Source organism: Platalea leucorodia, assembly GCF_965183815.1.
Source record: "Platalea leucorodia genome assembly, chromosome: 9".
Taxonomy (NCBI): domain Eukaryota; kingdom Metazoa; phylum Chordata; class Aves; order Pelecaniformes; family Threskiornithidae; genus Platalea; species Platalea leucorodia.
In genome coordinates this window covers 17,378,969-17,401,070 of record NC_138831.1, presented here as the reverse complement: position 1 = coordinate 17,401,070, position 22,102 = coordinate 17,378,969, and the positions used below count along the sequence as shown (strand labels likewise).

Sequence of the window (22,102 nt, the reverse complement as noted above, 5' to 3'; positions counted from 1 at the left end):
TGACCCCAGCACTGACCCATCACCGCACCCCTCTCCCCTTCCCCTTTTCCCCTTCCCTCTCCCCCCGGCCCCGTCCCGCCCGTACCGACCTGCCGGCCCCGCCGCCGCCGCCGCCGCCACTTCCGCCGCCCAGCGCTCACTTCCGCCGCCGCCACATCTCGGCGCCCGAACCGCGCCCCCTGGCGGCCGGAGGCCGCGGCCCCGCTCCCCGCCCGCTCTGCGCATGCGCCCTGCGGCGGGGGGCCCGATGCGGGCTCCGCGCTGCGGCGGGGGCCGAGCGGGCCCTGCCGCCGCCTCCCGTCCCCACGCACCGGCCCCTCTCAGCCCACACCGCCTCCTCCCCGGCCACACCGCCCTCGGGGCACCGCCGCCCCTCAGCGCCCGGGGCCGGGACCCCGCTTGCCCTCGTACGGCCGGGCTGGGGCCGTGGGCCCCGGCGAGGGGAGCGGGGGGGTTCTGCCCTCCCCCCGCCCCCCCCCCCCCGTCGCGGCCAACCGGGGGCTGGTGGAACCCTGCCACGCACCATGGCAACCGTAACCGGGGGACCGCGACATCCCCAGCAGTTGCGGGAGGGCGTCGGGCTTGCCTGTGTGCCCGCGGCTTTGGGGAGAGAGGAGCGACCCCCGCGGGCCTCGTCCCGGGCCTCGTGTGGAAGAAGGAAAAGCCTCGGTGTGCCTGAGGGGCTGGGGGCTGCGCCCCCGCTCAGCCCGGCCGCAGGTGGGGGTGGCAGCAGGCCCCGGGAGCGAGGGGACGGGGACAGAGGGGTCCCTGCCACAAGGGGGATGCCTCCGGCAGAGATGAACGCCAGCCCCACAGCAGGAGGAGGAGGAGGAGGAAGAGGGAGTCAGTCCCGTCCCCCTGGGGCAAGGAGGGCTCCTGCGGAGGGGGGGAACGGGGGCACTTCGGGGGTGCCCCCCTGGGGGGGGTGACGTTGGGGCCCTTTGTGACACCCTGTGTCACCCAGCCCTGCCCCTACAGTGTCGGTGTTGGGTCAGGGTGGGAGCAAGGAGCCCCCCAAGCACGGCCACCTCTGCGCCACTGCCCCGGCAGGGCAGCCCCAGGGGGCGCAGGGTCCTTCTCACCCCTTGCCTCCCTCCCTTCCTTCCGCAGGATGGCGGGGAGACCCCCCGACCACCCTAGGCGGGCCTGGGAGGAGGAGGACAGAGCTGCCCCAGCTCCCAGCTCCAGGCCAAAGCCCAGTGAGATGTGTAAGCTTGAGCCGCTGCAGGCAGGTGAGTGTGTGGGCGCTGCAGGCAGGGGGCTGCCCACCCTGCTCTGCCCTGTCCCAGGCTCCCATCCCCCAGGCGGGCTGGCATCGGGGCTCCCACGGCACAGTGGCCAGGGAGCCAGCCCTCTCATGGCATCCCGGGACAGGGACTCTCCCTGCCCCGCAGTGCCAGCGTGTCCCTCACCTGGGCAAGCCAGGGCCCCCTCCCCGTGCGGCCCTCCAGCATCGCACCTTTGCCCCTGGGGCACACAGGGGACACCAGCATCCCAGCCTTGAGCCAGGGCTGGTGACATCACCGGGAGCTGGGCAGAGGGCTCGAGTGTTCCCCCCTGCCTGCCCCCCAGCCCTGCCTGCTCTCTCTCTGCCAGATTCATGCCACTCTGCCTTGGCTCTGCCCAGGGAGGAAGCGTATACCCTGGGCATCATCCGAGCCTTCCTCCGGAGCAGACCAAAGGTAACCTTGGCCAGTTCTACGAGGCGGCGCCCCTGTCTCCTGGCCGATCTTTCTGACCCCATCCCGTGCTCACAAGGTGCTGGGGGCTGTGCTGGCCACCCCGCAGCTCTCTCTCTCCCCCCTGACACTGTCTGTCCATCTGTCCCCTCCCCGGCTGGCAGCAAGAGGACCAGAAGCTGCAGTTTCTGGCCTCCGTCCACACCATCTGCAGCACTACCAGAGTGGACTCCACCATGTGGGACATGCTTTACTTCTGCCAGCTGGAGGTGGCGGAGACCATTGAGGTGAGGGGACAGCCAGCCAGGCTGAGGCAGGGGCAGCGTGCAGTGGCATGGCCCTGGGGGCAGGAGAGGGCTCGGCCAGGCAGCGGGGTGTGGATGAGCACTGCTCCGGGTCTCCGTCCTTGTAGATGCTCCAACGCCACCTGGGTGGCCCGGCTGGAGCCCAGGCTTGGACCCGATGACATTTGCAGGTCTCTCGGCCAGCCTGTGGCTCTGTAATGGGCACAGCCCTTCCCACCACAGGGCTTGGGACCGCTGGGTGCTGGGTGGGGAGGGGGTGCCAAGATGGGGGCACCTGGGCTCTGCCAGCCCCGCAGGCTCTTGCTGGCCAAGGGAGACTGCCCATCCCGATCCGTCCCACCCTGCTGTGCTCCACAGGTGCTGCTGCAAGAGGAGCCCGCTGACCACCTGGACACTGCGGTGCGGCAGCAAGCCATGCTGGCCATCAGCTCCATGAGGTAGCTGCCCCAGCCCCCAGCTTGGCCTTCCTGGTGCTGGGCAATCCCAGGTCGGGGGCTTCCCCAGCCCTGGGTCCACGAGGGAGGCAGACAGCAGGGCAGGGGGTGCCACAGGGTTTTCCCCCCAAAGGCGAGTGTCAGTGTCATGGGGGGGTTGAGATGTCCCCTGCAGTGTGGGGATCAGCCCAGGTCTCCAACCCCGGGGTCTGCTTCCTCCTTGCTGGATCTGAAGAGCAATTCTCTGTCCCCACAGCCAAGCGGGGCTGCTTCTGCAGGAGAAGAGCAGCAGCCTCCTCCAAATCTGCTTCTGCAGCATCTTCTACCTGCCTCCGCAGGACAGCCAGGGACCCACGGCTTTCCTCTACTCCCAGGTACGCCACAGGGTGAAACACAGGGACCTCCCCCACCCCGAGGCCCCTTCCTGGGCACCGCAGGGCCACAGACATCCCCCCCCCACCCCGAGGCTTCCAGGGCTGCCCCCAAGACTCTGTCCGCCTCACAGACCCTGGCTGCGATGGACAGCATGCTGCAGGCACTGGTACGCAGCGCCGGCCCTCTCGGCATCCTGGAGCTGCAGAAGATCTTGCAGGTCGGGCCTTGGCACAGGGTCGCCACGGGCAGTGACCCCCGGGTTGAGCAGTGCCCCCTGCCCAGTGCCTGGTGCAAGGAGGGGGGCAGGGAACATCCCTCCTTCCCTGCCGTGCCCCCCACCCAGCCCGCTGCCTCCTGGCTGCTGCCAGAGACCCTTCTCCTCCTGCCCCAGCCCGCCTCACCCCTGCAGCCTTGCCCACTGCCCATCCTGCCCAACACTCCCTCCCAGGTGGACCTGCCTGCCTGGCAAGGGGAGCCCAGCCCTGGGGCTTTCCCCTTCCAGCTTCACCACAGGCCATATCCCAGAGCCCGCACTGCAGGTCCCCAGGCAGGTGGTCATCCCAAAGCCTTGGGGTCCTCGGGTGGGGGGCGCAGGCACTTTTTTAGGTGGGAGTGAGTGGAAAGCAGCAGACGCAGCAGCAGGAGTGTGATGCGGCGACCTGCCTGGCCGCAGCAAGTTGCCGCGAGGGGCAAGAAGGACACGTGCCCCATCCCGGGCACTGCCCCGGCGCAAGCCTGGCTGGGCTGGGCTGTGCCATGCCACCTCCCTGGCACATCAGCAGCTTTTCTCCTCCCAGCTCCTGCTGTCCTTCACCAACTCCCAGCTGGCAGCAGTGCAGGAGAGGGCCATGGCACGGATTGCCAGGCTAGCCAAGTTCATCACCACCTGCCCCCTGCTGCAGGTACGGAGCTCCTGGCCTGGGCAGCCCCTGTGGCCCTGAGCCCCAGCACCTCCCGGGGAAGCTGGGCACCCAGTCAGCAGGAGGTCAGGAGCAGGAGTCTTTGCCCTGCCCCTGTCCTGTCCATGCTCTCTCCCAGGGCAGAGCAGGGCTGCCACGGGCACAGGCAGGAACCTGCGTCTGGCAGCGCTGCCCTGCTCTGGGCTGCTGCCTGGCTGCTCTGGGAGCAGCTGGGGCTCACCTTGTGCCCATGCTGCCTCTCTTCCCCCAGCTCTGCCCCTGCTTTGCACAAGCCACAGTCAGACATCAGTGCTCCAAGACACATCGGTTTGCGATGCTGGGGAAGCTGGTGGGGCACCTCACCCTCTGCTGCACCTGCAAGGACCAGGGGACCCGCCACGAGGCTGCAGAAGCTCTCTATCACCTGCACACCTTCGTCCTGCAGCAGAGAAGTAAGAGAAGCTGTGTCGGGCTGGGTGCCCCGAGGCATGGGCAGCCAGGGGCCACTCTCCTTGGCAAGAGAAAGCTTGATCCAACCCGCCTGCCCGAAAAGCCATTTCCCCTCACCCCTGCTCACAGTAGCCCTGGACCCTCCCTGGTTTCTGCTCCCCAGACCTGTCTGGGTGCCCTCTTTCTTTGCCAGTGACTTTTCAGCCCGATGCTCTCAGACTGCACCTCCAGCTCTGCACCCTCGCTCTGAGAACCCTGGTTTTGCTCCTCCCCAGGCAGGTGGCCCTGGCTGCATGACACAGGGCAGCTGCAGGAGGCCTGGCAAGTGAAGCAGCCCTGGCAGCTTTCACAAAACGGCTGTGCCAGCGAAATCTTCTTGGTAAGAAGTGCCTTCGGCCCCTGACCAGGGGGGTCGGCATGAGTGAAGGGATACCCAATGCATGGGGATGATGGGAGCTCGTGCTGTTTCTGAGCAGGGGCTAGGCAAAGGCCCCCAGCGAGCTCCAGTTCCCCACGGGACCCTGACCCCCACTGTCGGTCTCCTCCCCAGCGCACCCTGACTCTGCGTCTCACTCTCACTGCACAGCTGAGATGCTCTGGGTGACGCTCTGGGTGACAAATCTTCCCTCCTCTCCTTCATCTCACAGATGTTCACGAAATACCTCCGACCCTCCGACCAGGCAGACATCATCCTCATGGCCATCGAGAGCTTCAGAGACCCAAGCATCTACAGCATCAGTGTGGCTGCCCACATGGTGGACATCCTTGTGGCAGACCCTGCCTTCCAGGCAGGGCAGGTGAGGAGCCCGTGGGTGGCATGGCCGATGCTCCAGCCCAGCGGGGGACCTTTCCTCCCCCGGCTCTGCGCCTGGCCAGCACTGATGCTGTCTCAAGCCGGCGTACTGCAACGGGAACGGAAGCACCTCCCAGTGGGAGCTGGGTAAACGGCCACGCTTGCCCTGCTGACATCCCCACTCCCACCCATGTCTGCCCTCCAGGTGCTGAACGTCATGTGGGCCATCTACAGAAGCCTGCCCTCCATCAAGGCGCTGGTAGCCCTCAACAGCTTGGACAGGGCCCTGCTGGTGCTGATGGGCAAACATCCCAGCGAAGTGGTGGCCAGCCTGCTGCAGTGCTCCCCAACGTGCACCCCGTATGGGGCCCACCATTCTTTGGGGCTCCTCTCACACTGGGAGGGGGGCCCCAAGACCCTCCTGAGGGACTTCAGCCCAGCCATCCTCCGGGGTGTCCCCGCTGACAGAGCCCTGGTTTCCCGCAGTGTCGCCATGGCCATGTGGAAGACGATGCTGTCCGAGCCCCAGGCTGCAAAGAAGGTGCTGCAGGAGCTGCTCAGCATGCTGATGAACCAGTCGCTGCGCAAGACCTCCACCTCCCCTAAGGATCACCCGCGCATCCGCTCCCTGGCTGTGAGTTGCTGACCTCCGGGGCTGCTCTCAGCTGTGCGGGGCCGCTGCTCCCCTTCCCTGCCCACCCCAAGCCTTGACCTCCCCAGGGGCGCAGGGACATCTTGGTGTTTGGGTGTCTTCTGCAGGCAGCCAGGACGATAGGCGAGATCCTCCTGCAGCCCACCTGCCTGCAGCAGGTAGAGGCGATTTTCCCCCAGTTTTTCCTGGTGCTGCTTTTCCAAGTGTCGTTCACCACAGAGCTGACGCTGCAGGAGGTGCACATCTTCTGGAAGGAGCACCAACAGGATCTGCTCACTCCCATCAGGTGCTGCATCCCTGCCCTCTCATCCTTGCCAGCCACCTGGAGCCAAGCCAGGGCTCCCAGTGGGAGCTGAGCATTTCTTCTTGAGCAGGTCTGCGGTGCAGTCCATGAGAATGCTGCTCTGCAGCATGGGCTTTGAGAGCCAGGTGCTGGCCATTGAGGCGCAGGGTGGCTGGGACACCCTGCTCAGCGCCCAGACCCACCTCATGGGAGTGCGGATTGTGGCCAGGTGAGAGCCCCTTCTCCCTGCTCCTCGGGGACTGGGCACCCCATGCCACCCCCTCCCTTGGGGCTGATGGCAGCAGGGTCCCCGTTGCTCAGAGAAAGTGCTGCAGAGTGGTGATGTCCAGACTGGTGCGAACCCCAAAGAGATGTGCCTGCCTGTCTCAGGCCTGACCGTGCCTCCTTCCCCCTGCCAGGGAGATGATGAAGACCCCAAGACCCCTGCGCTCCACCATCTTCTGCCATCTGGCAGAGCTCCTCAGTGTGGAGGACCCCACCTGGGAGATGATCGCCATGGTCTTCCTCGTCGAGGTGAGCCTCGAGGTGGCACTGCTCCAAACTGCCTCCAACGCTCGGCTCGCCCATGCCCACCGCTGTGGGGGGAGCTGGGGCGGTGGGTGGGCTCCGGTTGGTACCATGGAGGAGCAGGCGAGCAACCAGGGCGGTGTGGTGTGGGGCACGGGGGCTCTCCGCAATCCCCGCCGCCTCCGTCCGGGTTTGGTCTTGCCCCAGCCTCCTTGCCCTGAGCTGATGGTTGGAGCCAGCACCACACCAGCTTCCGCTGCACGTGTTTCAGATGCTGGGCTGCACCGACCTCGGTGAAGAGCTGGACCGTGCCCTGGAAATCTTCCCCATGTATCTGCGGAGCCAATGCTTGGGGATGCCCAGCCTGGTGCTCAGGGGCATCCTCAGGCTCACCGAGAGGCCCGACGCGGTGAGTAGGGGACAGCCGGGAGAGCAGCCCAGGCTGGAGCAGTGGGTAGTGCGGCGGCTTAGGCTTTTCTGGGCATCGGGAGCTGTGCCGGCTGCAGCCAGCTGTCCTGCCTCCCTGGCCCTCTGCCCCACGGCTGTGCCGTGCAAGGAGAGAGGCAGCAGTGCCAAGGGGACCGGGCTCCCTCTGCCAGCATGTCCAGGCAGGGATGCTGGCAGCAGAGCGACCAGCCTGAGCGTGGGGTCTGCAGAGCCTGAGCGGGGGGTGCTGAGCCCCAGGGTGAAACGCAGTGGCTGTGGTGGGGGCTGCTGGCAGCTTGGGCAGCTTTGCAGGCAGTGCTGGTCGCCCACCAGCCTGCCCAAGGGGTCTGGTGGAGAAGGAGGCAGCCGAGGGCTGGCAAGGAGCCAGCGCTGCCTGTCCTCCCCCTCTGCGCCCTGGACTTGCCATGGCCATGCCGGTAAGCCCTGTCTGCTGGGACCTTGCCCTCATAACCCACGCTGCCTGCTGAGAAGCCAGCGGGGAGGCCAGTGTTGGCGGAGAGGGTTTTCACCCCTGCGATTGGTCGCTGCTTTACAAAAAGGAGGTGGCGTGTCTCACACAGGCAAAGAGAACCCTTGTCCTGCTGCCACACATCATGGAGCAGCTGCAGGATGCTGACAGCGATGCCAGCGCCCTGGCCCTGTCCGTGCTCAGCAACATGATCCAGCTGCTGGAGGGGAAGGTGCCCAGCCTCACCGCCCTGGCACTAGCTGGCAAGCTCCAGCCACTCTTCAACAACGTAAGGCTGGGGGACAGCTCCATGCCCCCTTCACCCGACACCTCCATTCACGCCTCCCGCTGCAGCCCCGTCCTCTGCAGGGGGACGCTTGGCCCCACAGCCCCCAGACCCCATCGCTGCCCTCGGTGGCTCCGTGCTGCGTCCCAAGCCCCCAGCATGGACTCACCCTAGCTCGGCCTCCCTGCCGCGGTGGGGACGGTGGTGGCAGGAGGGCAGCAGGTGTGCTGAGCCCCACCAATGCGCACCCTGCCCTGGCAGCATCCCCCAGCCCTCCGCAGGGTCTCCCTCTCCGGACCCCAGCCCCGGGGACCCCAGCCCCCCTGAGCAGACCTTCTGCATGCCGCAGCTCGCTCCCTTTTGGAACGGGGTTGCCTGCCACTGGTTTGGGGACATCCATCTCCATGTCAGCCCCTTGCACGCCATGGGCTTGGGGCTGAGGTCCTCCTCCCCTCCTCCCCCAGGAGTCAGGCACCGTGCGGGAGCTCTCCATCCGTCTCTTCCAAACCACGATGGGGCTCGTGGTGGGTGCCGAAAAGAAGAGGATGAAGAAGGAGGTGTGGGACAGCGTACTGCCGCTGCTCTTTCACCTGCACGACCTGGACAAGAGTGTGGCTAAGGTGGGATCCCAACCTGACCGGTCCTTTGGGCAGGGCAATGCTGACACTGGACCCTTCAAATGTGTGTCACCATGAGGTTTAACTTGCCCCTGGCGTCGGTCCCTGCAGCCTCAGAGACTGGGTTATGGCTCCGCAGCATCCTGGGGCCAAAAGCTTGAAGCCCCAATAGGCTTCCAGCCAGAGAGGGTGGCTGCACTTATCTTCAGCACCCTGGGGTGCTGAACCTGGTGGCAGCATCAGTCCCCCGCTGCTGTGTCTTCCCTGCACGGGCAGGGACAGGCTCCGAGCCCTGCCAAGAGGGGGGACACAGGGTCCTGTGACCCGAGTGGTGGTGGTGGCATCTCTCTGCTGCTCACCAGGCCTCCCTTGAAGCCCTCCGCAGCGCTGGCCAGTTCCTGAAGTGGAGGCAGCTGGCGCAGCTGGCCGAGATCGCGCAGGCATGGAGGATGAGCGAGTGCCTGGTAAGCGCAGCCCCAGTGCCCCCGGGATCCGACCTGGACGAACCCTGCCCCATGCCCAGTGCGGGGGACAGAGGGCTGTGCCCCTCTAGCAGCACGGAGCCTCCCGGAGCAGGCTCTGCTCCCTGCTGTCCTCTCCCCTGGGGTCCCAAAGGGGACCCTGCCACCAGGATGGCACCCCAGCATCCCTGGGGAGCCCTCTGCTCCCTCTGAACCCCGATGCCACATGGCAGGAAGCTGGGAATGTCGTGCTGGGGGGAAGGAGGGTAGCCCTGGGTGGGGGGATGGGACAACTGGGGGGCAGCTCTATGCCAAGCCTGCGCCCTTCTCCTCTCTCCAGCTGGCCAGGAAGAGGAGGAAGGCCAAGGACTACCTGCGCCAGAGCCAGCCTTACCTGCGGAGCCCGCAGGAGCCCCTGCGGCAGGAGGCTGTCAGGTTCATCGGTGAGCCATGAGCTCCGGGGTCCCTTCCTCTCTCAGGGTCCCTGTGTCCCGGGGCAGGACCTGTGGGGCACCCCTTCACCCCCTCTCACCCCTGCCTGCGCAGGTGGGGCTGGAAACAGGCCCATCCGTCCTCTCCCCGATGCTGCACCCCGGGGTCAGCCCTCCCCGGGGAGCTGTGCAGCCAGGCGGGCTGGGTGGCGGGGTCCCCGATGGGCAAGCGGGGTTCCTGACAGGCAGCAGGGTCCCTGACATGCTGCGTCCCCCCAGGGCTCATGGGACGGCAGGCGGATATGCGTGAGGAGATGGCGTACATCAGAGAGGGTGAGTGAGGGCAGCGGGGAGGAGGCAGGACCCCAGCACGGAGCTCCCCCACCCTGGGCGAGGGGGACTCTGCTCCCAGCGGGTCTGTGGGGAGGGGGCTGTTTCTGGAGGGGGCTATTCCTGACCAGCAGCCTCCAGCCGAGCCACTTGCCCCCTGGCTCCCTCCTGGCCCTGCGAATCACGGGCTGCAACGTGCCCTGCCTGGAGGGGACAGAGGGCTGTCACCTCACCTCTGCTGCTTTGCGCCTGCAGTCCTTCAGGGCGCAAAGAAAGATGCCAGCCCCATGGTCTCCTCCCTGGCGATTCAGACGGACCTCATCCTGCAATGCGGAAGGCTGAAGTCGGGGTTTAACCTACAACAGCTGAGCTTACAGCTGCCGAGGGCGTGGATGAGGTGGCACTCGGCCCCCAGCGAGGACTCTGCTTGGGCAGAGACGAAGCAGCAGCCCCAGCCCTAGGATGCTCTGCAGGCCGGGGTATCTCCTCTTCCCAACATCTAACAGGAAAGAAGAGCCCTCAGCCCCCGAGGAGCCGGCGTCCTCCGGAGAGCAGCAGGACAGCCGCTCCTTCCAGCGGTCCAGGGCAAGACCTGCCCACGCGCTTCGTCTTTGCCACAAAGCACCAGCTTCTCTGCTGGGCGGTGAAACAGAGGGGAGGAGAAGCCCAAGCCAGAGCTGAAGCCAAAGCTGAAGTTGAAGCTGAAGCCTTCCCTCCCCCGGGCCACGCTGGGGTAAATCACATTTTCTGCCTCCCACCATCGGAGGAGCCTGCGCTGCCTTGGGCTGACGTGGCCGAGCCCGGGAGCTACAAAGCCACCGATGCTCTGGCTCCAGCGGCATCCCCAGCAGGAAGGGCAGCGCAAAATGAAGTTTCAGCACAAGAGCAGATTTTAGCTCTTGAGAGCATCGCTGGGACAGGCCCCCCGGCACCCGCCCCGGGCAGAGCCACGGCCCTGGCACAGCCAAGGACGGGTCCCTGGGACCCCCCAAAGGACGTGCGATGGGACCAGAGGCCCTGAGGGGCAGAACAAGCTGATGATGATTTGGGTACGCCATCACCGCCACACCGTCTCGGTGAGTGGGGGGTGCCGGGGCAGCGGCGGCCACGGGTGGCGGTGAGGGCCGGGCCGGGGAGAGGGAGGGGGGCGAGAGGCACTGCCCCGGCGGGGTCGCTCCGGCGGGTGTTGCCGCGCCTGTCCCCTTCCCGCAGGTCCCGGGCGCTGAGGGGAGGCCGCGGGCGGCGGCCGGCCGGCCCGTCGACGAGGAGGTGTCCAGCGACTCTGAGCCGGAGAGGTAAGGGCTGCGCCGGGGGGGATGGCGGTACCGGTGGGGGTGCCGGTGGCGGTGCTCACGCCTGTCCCCGCAGCCCGTTGTTGGGGCGGCGGCGGAGGAGGAGGTAGAGGAGATGCCGCAGGAGAAGAAGCTGCGCATGGCCAAGCTGTACCTGGAGCAGCTCCGCCAGTACGGTGAGCCCCACCTGGCCCCTGGCGCCGGTGCCCCGGCGGGGCAGAGAGGCAGGCAGCCCCCGGTGCTGAGCCTGGCCCTCATGCCCCGTGTCCACCGCAGAGGAGGAGCGGGCGGCGGCAGAGGAGGAAGAGACGCCCGCAGATCTCATCGGTGACCGGCTGAAGGAGGACGTGGTGAGCAGGGAGCGGGGCGCGTCCCCTTGGTCCCGGTGGCGCCGGCGGGCTCTGTCCCCCTCCCGCGGGGCTGGGGCTGCCTCCGCTGAGCCTCCTGCTTCTTCCCCAGCTCGAGCCGAAGGGCCGGCTGCAGCGCCTCATCGCCAAAGACGTAAGTGCCCAGTGCTGGGGGGCTGCCGGACTGTAAGTGCCGGCTTTGGGGACACTCAGGCATGGCCACAGCTGGTACCCCGACTTGCCATGCCAGCTATGGGACCACAGCCCTTCTCCCGCCCGGCGTGCCGGCTGCTGGCGCCCTGGAGAAGGAAGGGTGCTGTGCTCGGGTGCTCCCAAGCCTGGGGAAGGGACGGGGGCAGCCCAGCTCACATCCCGCTCTCCCTGCAGGTGTAGCCTCTGGATCCAGCCAGCATCCGCATGCTGCGGGCGCACCAGCTGCCCATCACCTGCCTGGTCATCTCTCCGGATGACAGGTTCATCTTTTCTGCTTCCAAGGACGGCTCCCTCATCAAATGCAAGTGTTCCCCTGGGGCCACGACGGGCTGTTCCCCCAGCCCGAACCCTGCGGGGACCCTGCAGCAGCAGGACCGTGGGTGCCTGTGGAGGTGGCTTGGCCCCTGGCCCCTCTGGGGATGTGCACATGCATCGTTTTGGGCTCTGTGGGAGGCTCACTGATGCTTTCCGGAGTGGTGGGAGGCTCCCAGGGGGTGACGGTGGTGCCTTTCCCGTAGGGGAGGTGGAGAGCGGGAAGAGGCTCTGCGTTGTGCCTGGGGGGAAGAAGGGCACTGGGGAGCGGCACGCGTCGCATGTCCTCTGCATGGCCATCTCATCGGATGGCAAGTACCTGGTACGGGAGAGGGATGCTGGCGCTGCCATGTGGGGCGGAGAGGTGGTGGTGGGGAGTGCATCTCCTCCCGGGGTCCTGGGGAGCCGTATCTCATGCCCAGGTATACTTTGCTGGGTTAAAGCAGCCCCTGCCTCCACCGGAGTCAAGAATGGGTCCCTAGGAACCCCCAAAGCACATGGGGTGGGAGCAGAGGCTGGCACGGGCCGCAGGTCCCCGAGGAGTAGGTCTCGGGTATCCCCTGTGTTCTGCCAGGCTACGGGAGACAGGAACAAGCTGATCGTGATCTGGGATGCAGCCAGCTGCAAGCGCCTGCACATCTTCACCGGGCACCGCAATGCCGTCTCGGTGAGTCAGGGGCATCAGCTGTGATGCCTGTGGGGCCAGGCAGCGCCATCCTCCCTGGTGCCCCTCACCGCTGCCCCCCCAGACGGACATCTGTCTGTCCATCCGCAGGGCCTGTCCTTCTGGAAAGACACGTACCAGCTGTACAGCTGTGGCTGTGCCCGCCGCAGCTCTTTGCCACCTCTCCCTCCAGTTTCGGGCACCAGGACGTCATCAGGTCATCACAGGGGTGGACAGCCTGAGCCGGGACTGCTGTGTGACGGCGGGGGGACGGGACGGCACCGTGCGGCTCTGGAAGATCCCCGAGGAGTCACAGCTTGTGTTTTACGGGCACCAGTAGGTCTGGGGCAGGAGAGGGGCCTGCGGGCAGGCGGGTCCAGCTGGGGCAGCGGTGTGAGGGTGCTAAGTGTCACCAGGAGCCTGCTGGCGCTCTGGGGACACTGACGCCCTGGTGAGCCCTTGCTTCCTAAATGGAATCCCAAAGCACGCTCGGAACTGCTGGTAGTTGCCTGTTCTCTCCGTAGGGGCTCCATCGACTGTATCCAGCTGATCAACGAGGAGCACATGGTGTCGGGCGCTGATGACGGGTGAGCGCGGGGCTGGCTGGTGCCCGGGGTGGGCAGGCGGTGCCCCCCGCAGCCCCCTCACCCCTCCCCGCCCTGGCAGGTCCGTAGCCCTGTGGGGGCTGACGAAGAAGAAGCCACTGGCGCTGGCCCGGCAGGCGCACGGCATGCAGGACTCCCAGGGCCTGCAGCAGCCGTACTGGATCTCCGCAGTGGCCGCTCTGCGCAACAGTGACCTCCTGGCTACAGGTGTGTGGCAGCCGCTTTGGAGCAGGGGTTTGGGGGGGCTGTCCTGCTCCCTTCCCTGGGTCAGGATGCATAGCAGGAGTCTCCTCTCTCTGCCCCAGGCTCCCACAGTGCCAGCGTGAAGCTCTGGAAGTGTGGTGAGGGATTTCGGAAGCTGGAGCCCCTCTGCGACATCCCCTTGGTACGGATGGGGAGGTTGGGGATGCTGGAGCTGGGCTGGGGGCGTCTCTTGGTGGGGGCTCCCCTCCCTGGGCGGCAGGAGGAGACTGCGGGAGCCCCTCACCCTGCCCTGTCCCCTCCAGGTGGGTTTTGTCAACAGCCTCAAGTTCTCCGCAGGCGGCGACTTCCTGGTGGCCGGCCTTGGACAGGAGCACCGGTACCGTCCCCACTCCCTGCCACTGCCCAGGGGCAGCCCCCTCTCCGCTGCGGCCCGGCCGAGGGTGACCCCCATCTCTCTCATCTATAGGCTCGGCCGGTGGTGGAGAGTCAAAGAAGCCAAAAACAGCATCTGCATCATCCCCCTGAAGCGGAGGGCTGCAGCCCCCAGCCCCGAAGCCCCCGACAGCTCCTAGCCCCCTGGCCCCGGAGCCGCCGGAGCTGCGTCCCACGTCCTTCATGTGACCACCCTCCTGGGGCCGGCAGGGCACGAGTGGGGGGTGTCGCGTGGCCCCCCCACCCCTGCTGGCCCCCATATCGTGCTGTGGCTCTGCCCTCTGCGAGGGTCTGCCCCCTTCCCTCAGGTTCGGATGGACAGGAGCTGTGGCAGAGTCCATTTAAAAAAAAAAAAAAAAAAAACCAAACAAACAAAACCAAGACCACTTTATTCACATAAATTAAAAAAAAAAAAAAATCACGCTCTTGCTCACGGAAAAAATCTACTCTTAAAAACTTGGTTGGGCTCAAATACCTGGGTCCTGTTACTTGCCCTCAGCCCCCGCCGGACCCCCCGGGCTCTGCAGGGGCCGGGGGGGCAGCGGGCATTGAGCCCCGCTCCTCTGCCCTGTCTCCCACGAAGGGGTGAGAAGCACTATGCACAGCGAGCGGGGGGATGGAGGGGGCTTGGGCCCAGCCTGGCAGCGCTCGGCGGCTTTCCCGGGGCCGAAAACGAGGAGGAAAAGGTGAAAATGTGCAAAGGGCCTGGGGGGGGGTGTCTCTGCTGGCCCAGGGAGGGGGGACGTGGGACACGGCTTGGCACAAGGGGGACATGAAAGGCCCCACACCAGGAAATCGGGGTGGGCGATAGGGCGAGGGCAGTGGGTGCTGGGGCAGGGCTCGGCGTGGCTCGGCGCAAGCGGGGCGTGACTTGGTGTGGCTCAGCAAGAGGGAGTCGGGTTGTGCACGGCGGCTTGGGGCAAGGGGCTTGCACCACAGCTGGTGCAGGGGTGGGGAACGTGTACCACAGTGCAGTTCAAGGGCCGGGGTCTGTGCACTGCAGCTCAGTGCAAGGGACGGGGGGCACGTTCACCGTGGCTCGGGGCAGGGAATGGAGGGGATGATGTGCACCTCAGCTCAGTGCAAGGGACGGGGACGTGGACGGACCGTGGCTTGGTGCAAGGGACAGGGGGACACGTACCAGGGCTCAGCGCAGGGGATGGGGGAATGTGCAGAACGGCTCAGTGCAGGTGACGCAGGGGACGTGCACCACGGCTCAGTGCAAGAGACGGGGGGACACGCACCATGGCTCGGTGCAGGTGACAACAGGGTCGTGCACCACGGCTCAGTGCAAAGGACTGGGGATGTTCACCATGGCTGGGTGCAGGGACAGGGGGTAGTGCACCAGGGCTCAGGGCAGGGGACAAGGGATGTGTAACGTGGCTCAGTGCAAAGGAAGGGTGACAACGTACCATGACCCAGCGCGTGGGACGTGTAGCTCGTGCTGGGGCGGGGGCCGAGCCTCCCGGCTGCCTCTGGCCCCTGAGCGGGCGGTGCCGCGGGCGCTGCTCTCCCTGGGGAGGGAGCCGGGGTGCAGTGCAGCCGCAGGCAGGAGCAGCAGCACCACGACCTGGCCTCCCCGTCCTTCACAAGGACGACGTCGTGGAGTCCACCACCTCACGGCCGTTGCGCACTGTGGGCACGTACTGCGAGGCCGAGCCTGGCCAGGAAGGCAGCAGTCAGGGGCAGGCTGGGGTCCGGCAGCAGCACCCCCCCCACGGCATCCCACTGGGGTGGGCGATGGGTGCCCAGGGTGCTCCGTCCCCCAGGGCTGGGGTCGAGGGTGCCCAGGGCAGCTGTGTCCCCCCTGGGTTGGTGACAGGGGCCGGGGGCAGCTGCATCCCCCGGGGCTGGGGTGGAGGGTGCCCAGGGTGGCCGTGTCCCCCCAGGGTGAGGACAGGCCCCCGGGAGTGGTCCCCCCCAGCAGACCATGCTGCAGCCTTGGGGCTCACAGCCACGTGAGGCAGGGGGAGATGGGGGATTGGGACAGAGCCAAGGCTGAGCCATAGGGGACACAGCAGCCTCTATTGCCCTGTTCCCAGCTGTGCCCTACCCTGCACCCCTGTTTCCTTCAGGGGCCCGTGCTGGGCTGCCCCCAGCTCCCTGCCAGGAAGGGGGTGCTGCCCCCCAGCCCTTCCCCAGCCCCCCTGCACTCACCGTGGAACCGGCTAAAGCTGGCGGCTGCCACGCTGAACCGAGCGGTGCCCACGCGGTGGCTGGCCACGTTCTTCTGGGGTTGGAAGAGTATGATGTGGAGCTTGGGGGTGAAGAGGCAGCCAAGGACCACGGTGCCGCTGAGGCTCACTGAGATGCACATGGTGGTGGTCTGGACCTGGAGACAGCGGTGGGCATCAGGTGCTGCTGCCGCCAGCCCTCTGCCCCGAGTGGGGCAGGATGAAGCCCTCGCTGTGGCACCAGCCACCTCCCACCGGGCAGAGGCTGCTGCCTGCACCCCGCAGGCACATCCCACCCTGCACCGGGTCCCTCCGTCAGGGTGGACCTGCTGGAGACCCATGGGCAGAGGATGGGCACTGCCCTGATGGGGACACGCTGCTCCTGCAAGGGGGGCGCACCCTGAGCAGCACCCCACCCAGCCTCACCAACACCCCTCATCCCAGTGCCTGCTCCCACCAGGGGATACAGGTCCTCTCCAGAAGCCCCCGACCGCAGCCACCCCACACAGTCCTCCAGAGCTGGCAGGGCACCTTGCTGGGGGGTTGAGGTGGTGCAGGGTGCACCCCACGCTCCTCCATCCCCTGCACTGCTCGGCTTCCCAGGGACCAGGCGGGCCCTGGGGTTGGCATTCATGCGCTGGGGCTGAAGGGTGGCAATCACTCCTCTGCAGTCAGGTCAGAGGGGGTCTCTGGAGGTCTCAGGGGCATTTCCCATCCTCACCCTAGCAAACAGTCTGCCAAGGGCAGTCCTTCTCCCCAGGACTCGTTACCCCCTCAGCCACACTTCACCCGGTAACGAACGCCCCAATGCAGAGGTGACCATCACCAGGTCCATGGCCGAAGACCCTTGCCCAGGCCCACGCATCTCCTAGCCACAAACCCTGCGGGGCCCAAGTCACCAGGATCGCTCCGATCAAGCCCTTTTAGAGTTTTCAGGGCATTTCCGTGTCTTGAAGGCATAGACCGTGCAGAGGACCATCAAGAGGACATTGTAGGTGAGCGAAACGAGCATGTTGGAATCGCGGTTGTTGCACTTGAGGGTGACGATGTACCTCTTGTCAGGCTCCGTCTCCTTGCCTGTGCCGGGGGTCTCCACCAGCAGCCAGATGATGACGATGATCAGCTGGCAAGAGATAAGGGCCATGCAGATGACCACCTGTGACGTGGGGCTTATGAACCGGGGGCGCTGGACCCCCTCCTTCACCCCGCTGAAGATCCTGGCGATGCGATTCGTCTTGGTCAAGAGGGCCGAATAGCAGACGGCGAAGGACGTGCCCAGCCCCAGACGCCGGAGCGTGCACACTTCGGTGGAAGGCTTTGCGATGAAGATGAAGGTCATGCTGTAGCATGTGAGGACCCCGGTCAGGAGAATGTAGCAGAGCTCCCGGCCTGAGGCCTTCACGATGGGGGTGTCATCATTGTTCTTCACGAAGACTCCAGAAACAAAGAGGGTGGAGATAAAACCCAGGCAAGAGATAGTGACGGGACCAATGGCCCAGGCGTCTTTCCAGCGGATACACTCTTGGGGCAACTCGTAGCAGCCATTCAGGGTCTCATTGGGCCAGTAACCGAGACCGCAGTCCATGCAGGTGAACTCATCCAGCAAGTACTCGTAGGGCTGGCAGGGGATGCAGATCCAGCGGCATATGTCTCCGGGCTGCATGCTCTTTCTCTCATTCTTCTTGCAGGGGTCGCTGCACTGGGACACGGGGATGGAGGTCTCAGCCCAGGGGATGAGGCTGCTGTTGAGGATGAGCCCCTCAGCCCAGTAGCCCACCTTCTGATACCGATACCGCCCGTCCATGTGGTGATAGCTGAAGATGTTGTAGCGCCCGATGCCATCACCGTAGCGGTCAAATCGAACGACACTCTTGGTGCCTGCTGGCCTGAACGGAGCTGGAGGGAGAAGAAAGGGAGATGGTGACTGCCATGGGGCAGGAGAGTGCTCGCTCCCGGCGTGGAGGCAGGGCCCCTTCAAAGGGTCACATCCCACCATGGTCACAGGCAAATGTCCAACCTGTTCCCTGCCTTCACTCTCATAATTGCTGCCTATGCACACATTAGGAGCAGGAAAGCAATGGTTGAGAACTATCATCTCCCCACATGCCTAAATGCTCGGCAGCCCCAGCCAGCTCTGCAGGGACAGAGCGGGATTTTTCAGCCTCCATGGCTCTCAGTGACACCTGGGTAGCTGGGCTCAGCCCAAGCCACAGAGCACAGACACACTTCTAATTCATCCCCAACTATGTAGGTCCCTGATCAAGGTTCTCCCTCCACTTTAATCCCTGAAATGTGAATAAATCATGGCGCTTCCAAGTGAGGTCTCCAAGGCCTGACGTTCCCGGAGGGGCCCCTGTGGGGCCGGTCCCACCCAGCTCTAGCAGGATGGAGTTGGTCACCAGCTTCTCCACACTGGGGACAGAAGGCCTAGATTGCCTCCCAAGGGTGATGGTGAGCTGTTGGCATCTTGGGACAACCACAGCCCATAGCACACGGGTCCCCAGGTGTGGGCAGGCTGGAGGAACCGGAGGGCTTTGGGTCAAATACGGGTCTCCTTCCTCCTCCCCGTCCCTCCACCCATCCCTTTCCAGTTAGGCAGCCAACCCTTGTCTCCATCTCTGGACTCACCATCAAAATTAACATTGAGCATAAAGTCCTTGTAGAACCTCTTGCCATTGACGGCTTTCACGGCGTCGCAGAGCTTGGTGGCGTTGGGGCACAGCGCCTGGTGCATGTTGTGGAGAGAGCGGGCCATGGCATAGACCGCATTGACCACAAACGTGATCTTGGACTCTGGCTCAAACTTGCCTGTCTTGAGGGAGTACCGGCTACAGTCCTGCGTGTGGAAGCTGCACTTGAACTTCTGCTCCCAAAAGTCCCGAAAGCAGGGATTTCGGCTGTTATTGTAGGGGTTGAGGTTACGGAAGTAGGCAGCAAACTCCTTAATGGGGTAGGCTGCCAGCTCGATGGTGATTGCTCCCTCCGCCACTGCTTCACTGCCAGCCACCACGCTCTCCAGGGCTCCCCACCCATCACTGGCCACCCACATGAAGGACACGTTGGCTCTCTGGGCAGCTGCCAGCAGCTCCCGGACGGGGGGGAGCGAGGAGCCCCCCAAGCACGGCCACCTCTGCCCCACCGCCCCGGCAGGGCAGCCCCAGGGGGCGCAGGGTCCTTCTCACCCCTTGCCTCCCTCCCTTCCTTCCGCAGGATGGCGGGGAGACCCCCCGACCACCCTAGGCGGGCCTGGGAGGAGGAGGACAGAGCTACCTGAACAGCAGCACCCAGCTGATCACTGCCCCCACCCCATGGCTGCACCTCCCAAACACACAGCACCCACCCCATCACTGACCCCATCACGGACCCCAAAACTGAGCCATCACTGACCCCATCACTGATCCCAAAACTGAGCCATCATTGATCCCATCACTGACCTCATAACTGAGCCATCAATGACCCCATCATTGACTCCAAAACTGACCCATCACTGACCCCAAAGCTGACCCATTGGGCCCATCACTGACCCCATCGACCCCATCACTGACCCCAAAACTGAGCCATCACTGACCCATCACGAACCGCAAAATTGACCCATCTTTGACCCCATCACTGATCCCATCATTGACCCCAAAACTGACCCATCACTGACTTACCACTGACCCCACCATTGACCCCAGCACTGACCCATCACCGCACCCCTCTCCCCTTCCCCTTTTCCCCTTCCCTCTCCCCCCGGCCCCGTCCCGCCCGTCCCGACCTCGGGGCACCGCCGCCCCTCAGCTCCCGGGGCCGGGACCCCGCTTGCCCTCGTACGGCCGGGCTGGGGCCGTGGGCCCCGGCGAGGGGAGCGGGGGGGTTCTGCCCTCCCCCCGCCCCCCCCCCCGTCGCGGCCAACCGGGGGCTGGTGGAACCCTGCCACGCACCATGGCAACCGTAACCGGGGGACCGCGACATCCCCAGCAGTTGCGGGAGGGCGTCGGGCTTGCCTGTGTGCCCGCGGCTTTGGGGAGAGAGGAGCGACCCCCGCGGGCCTCGTCCCGGGCCTCGTGTGGAAGAAGGAAAAGCCTCGGTGTGCCTGAGGGGCTGGGGGCTGCGCCCCCGCTCAGCCCGGCCGCAGGTGGGGGTGGCAGCAGGCCCCGGGAGCGAGGGGACGGGGACAGAGGGGTCCCTGCCACAAGGGGGATGCCTCCGGCAGAGATGAACGCCAGCCCCACAGCAGGAGGAGGAGGAGGAGGAAGAGGGAGTCAGTCCCGTCCCCCTGGGGCAAGGAGGGCTCCTGCGGAGGGGGGGAACGGGGGCACTTCGGGGGTGCCCCCCTGGGGGGGGTGACGTTGGGGCCCTTTGTGACACCCTGTGTCACCCAGCCCTGCCCCTACAGTGTCGGTGTTGGGTCAGGGTGGGAGCAAGGAGCCTCCCAAGCACGGCCACCTCTGCGCCACTGCCCCGGCAGGGCAGCCCCAGGGGGCGCAGGGTCCTTCTCACCCCTTGCCTCCCTCCCTCCCTTCCGCAGGATGGCGGGGAGACCCCCCGACCACCCTAGGCGGGCCGAGGAGGACAGAGCTGCCCCAGCTCCCAGCTCCAGGCCAAAGCCCAGTGAGATGTGTAAGGTTGAGCCGCTGCAGGCAGGTGAGTGTGTGGGCGCTGCAGGCAGGGGGCTGCCCACCCTGCTCTGCCCTGTCCCAGGCTCCCATCCCCCAGGCGGGCTGGCATCGGGGCTCCCACGGCACAGTGGCCAGGGAGCCAGCCCTCTCATGGCATCCCAGGACAGGGACTCTCCCTGCCCCGCAGTGCCAGCGTGTCCCTCACCTGGGCAAGCCAGGGCCCCCTCCCCGTGCGGCCCTCCAGCATCGCACCTTTGCCCCTGGGGCACACAGGGGACACCAGCATCCCAGCCTTGAGCCAGGGCTGGTGACATCACGAGCTGGCTCGAGTGTTCCCCCCTGCCTGCCCCCCAGCCCTGCCTGCTCTCTCTCTGCCAGATTCATGCCACTCTACCCTGGGCATCATCCGAGCCTTCCTCCGGAGCAGACCAAAGGTAACCTTGGCCAGTTCTACGAGGCGGCGCCCCTGTCTCCTGGCCGATCTTTCTGACCCCATCCCGTGCTCACAAGGTGCTGGGGGCTGTGCTGGCCACCCCGCAGCTCTCTCTCTCCCCCCTGACACTGTCTGTCCATCTGTCCCCTCCCCGGCTGGCAGCAAGAGGACCAGAAGCTGCAGTTTCTGGCCTCCGTCCACACCATCTGCAGCACTACCAGAGTGGACTCCACCATGTGGGACATGCTTTACTTCTGCCAGCTGGAGGTGGCGGAGACCATTGAGGTGAGGGGACAGCCAGCCAGGCTGAGGCAGGGGCAGCGTGCAGTGGCATGGCCCTGGGGGCAGGAGAGGGCTCGGCCAGGCAGCGGGGTGTGGATGAGCACTGCTCCGGGTCTCCGTCCTTGTAGATGCTCCAACGCCACCTGGGTGGCCCGGCTGGAGCCCAGGCTTGGACCCGATGACATTTGCAGGTCTCTCGGCCAGCCTGTGGCTCTGTAATGGGCACAGCCCTTCCCACCACAGGGCTTGGGACCGCTGGGTGCTGGGTGGGGAGGGGGTGCCAAGATGGGGGCACCTGGGCTCTGCCAGCCCCGCAGGCTCTTGCTGGCCAAGGGAGACTGCCCATCCCGATCCGTCCCACCCTGCTGTGCTCCACAGGTGCTGCTGCAAGAGGAGCCCGCTGACCACCTGGACACTGCGGTGCGGCAGCAAGCCATGCTGGCCATCAGCTCCATGAGGTAGCTGCCCCAGCCCCCAGCTTGGCCTTCCTGGTGCTGGGCAATCCCAGGTCGGGGGCTTCCCCAGCCCTGGGTCCACGAGGGAGGCAGACAGCAGGGCAGGGGGTGCCACAGGGTTTTCCCCCCAAAGGCGAGTGTCAGTGTCATGGGGGGGTTGAGATGTCCCCTGCAGTGTGGGGATCAGCCCAGGTCTCCAACCCCGGGGTCTGCTTCCTCCTTGCTGGATCTGAAGAGCAATTCTCTGTCCCCACAGCCAAGCGGGGCTGCTTCTGCAGGAGAAGAGCAGCAGCCTCCTCCAAATCTGCTTCTGCAGCATCTTCTACCTGCCTCCGCAGGACAGCCAGGGACCCACGGCTTTCCTCTACTCCCAGGTACGCCACAGGGTGAAACACAGGGACCTCCCCCACCCCGAGGCCCCTTCCTGGGCACCGCAGGGCCACAGACATCCCCCCCCCCACCCCGAGGCTTCCAGGGCTGCCCCCAAGACTCTGTCCGCCTCACAGACCCTGGCTGCGATGGACAGCATGCTGCAGGCACTGGTACGCAGCGCCGGCCCTCTCGGCATCCTGGAGCTGCAGAAGATCTTGCAGGTCGGGCCTTGGCACAGGGTCGCCACGGGCAGTGACCCCCGGGTTGAGCAGTGCCCCCTGCCCAGTGCCTGGTGCAA

General features: G+C 65.8%; 2 protein-coding genes and 1 pseudogene across 3 annotated transcripts in view; 2 read left to right on the top strand and 1 right to left on the bottom strand.

Moving 5' to 3' along the window:
• The first annotated feature begins 1,915 nt into the window (after positions 1-1,915).
• Positions 1,916-22,102, top strand: part of LOC309594854 (U3 small nucleolar RNA-interacting protein 2-like) — a 32,621-nt pseudogene continuing 12,434 nt past the window's right edge. The window contains exons 1-10 of the transcript in view: positions 1,916-1,966; positions 3,618-3,695; positions 4,790-4,939; positions 5,141-5,237; positions 6,346-6,404; positions 6,670-6,807; positions 8,998-9,100; positions 9,925-10,151; positions 10,631-10,713; positions 10,787-10,816. The product of the transcript in view is annotated as a U3 small nucleolar RNA-interacting protein 2-like (transcript). The remainder of the gene's footprint in view (positions 1,967-3,617; positions 3,696-4,789; positions 4,940-5,140; positions 5,238-6,345; positions 6,405-6,669; positions 6,808-8,997; positions 9,101-9,924; positions 10,152-10,630; positions 10,714-10,786; positions 10,817-22,102) is intronic.
• LOC309594825 (U3 small nucleolar RNA-interacting protein 2-like) lies at positions 10,826-13,627 on the top strand (the record flags this gene model as incomplete). The annotated part of the gene is made up of 12 exons (XM_082321229.1): positions 10,826-10,886; positions 10,987-11,060; positions 11,170-11,211; positions 11,451-11,577; positions 11,789-11,904; positions 12,157-12,249; positions 12,440-12,582; positions 12,771-12,833; positions 12,913-13,058; positions 13,157-13,236; positions 13,358-13,431; positions 13,522-13,627. 12 exons carry the CDS (start codon positions 10,826-10,828, stop codon positions 13,625-13,627), a joined length of 1,125 nt encoding a protein of 374 aa, XP_082177355.1.
• On the bottom strand, positions 14,190-19,329 carry LOC309594824 (metabotropic glutamate receptor 2-like; the record flags this gene model as incomplete). Its single annotated transcript, XM_082321228.1, has 6 exons — positions 14,190-15,147; positions 15,645-16,082; positions 16,451-16,529; positions 16,581-17,557; positions 18,290-18,746; positions 19,315-19,329. The coding sequence occupies 6 exons, from the start codon at positions 19,327-19,329 to the stop codon at positions 15,074-15,076; spliced, it is 2,040 nt and encodes a 679-aa protein (XP_082177354.1). The 3' UTR covers positions 14,190-15,073.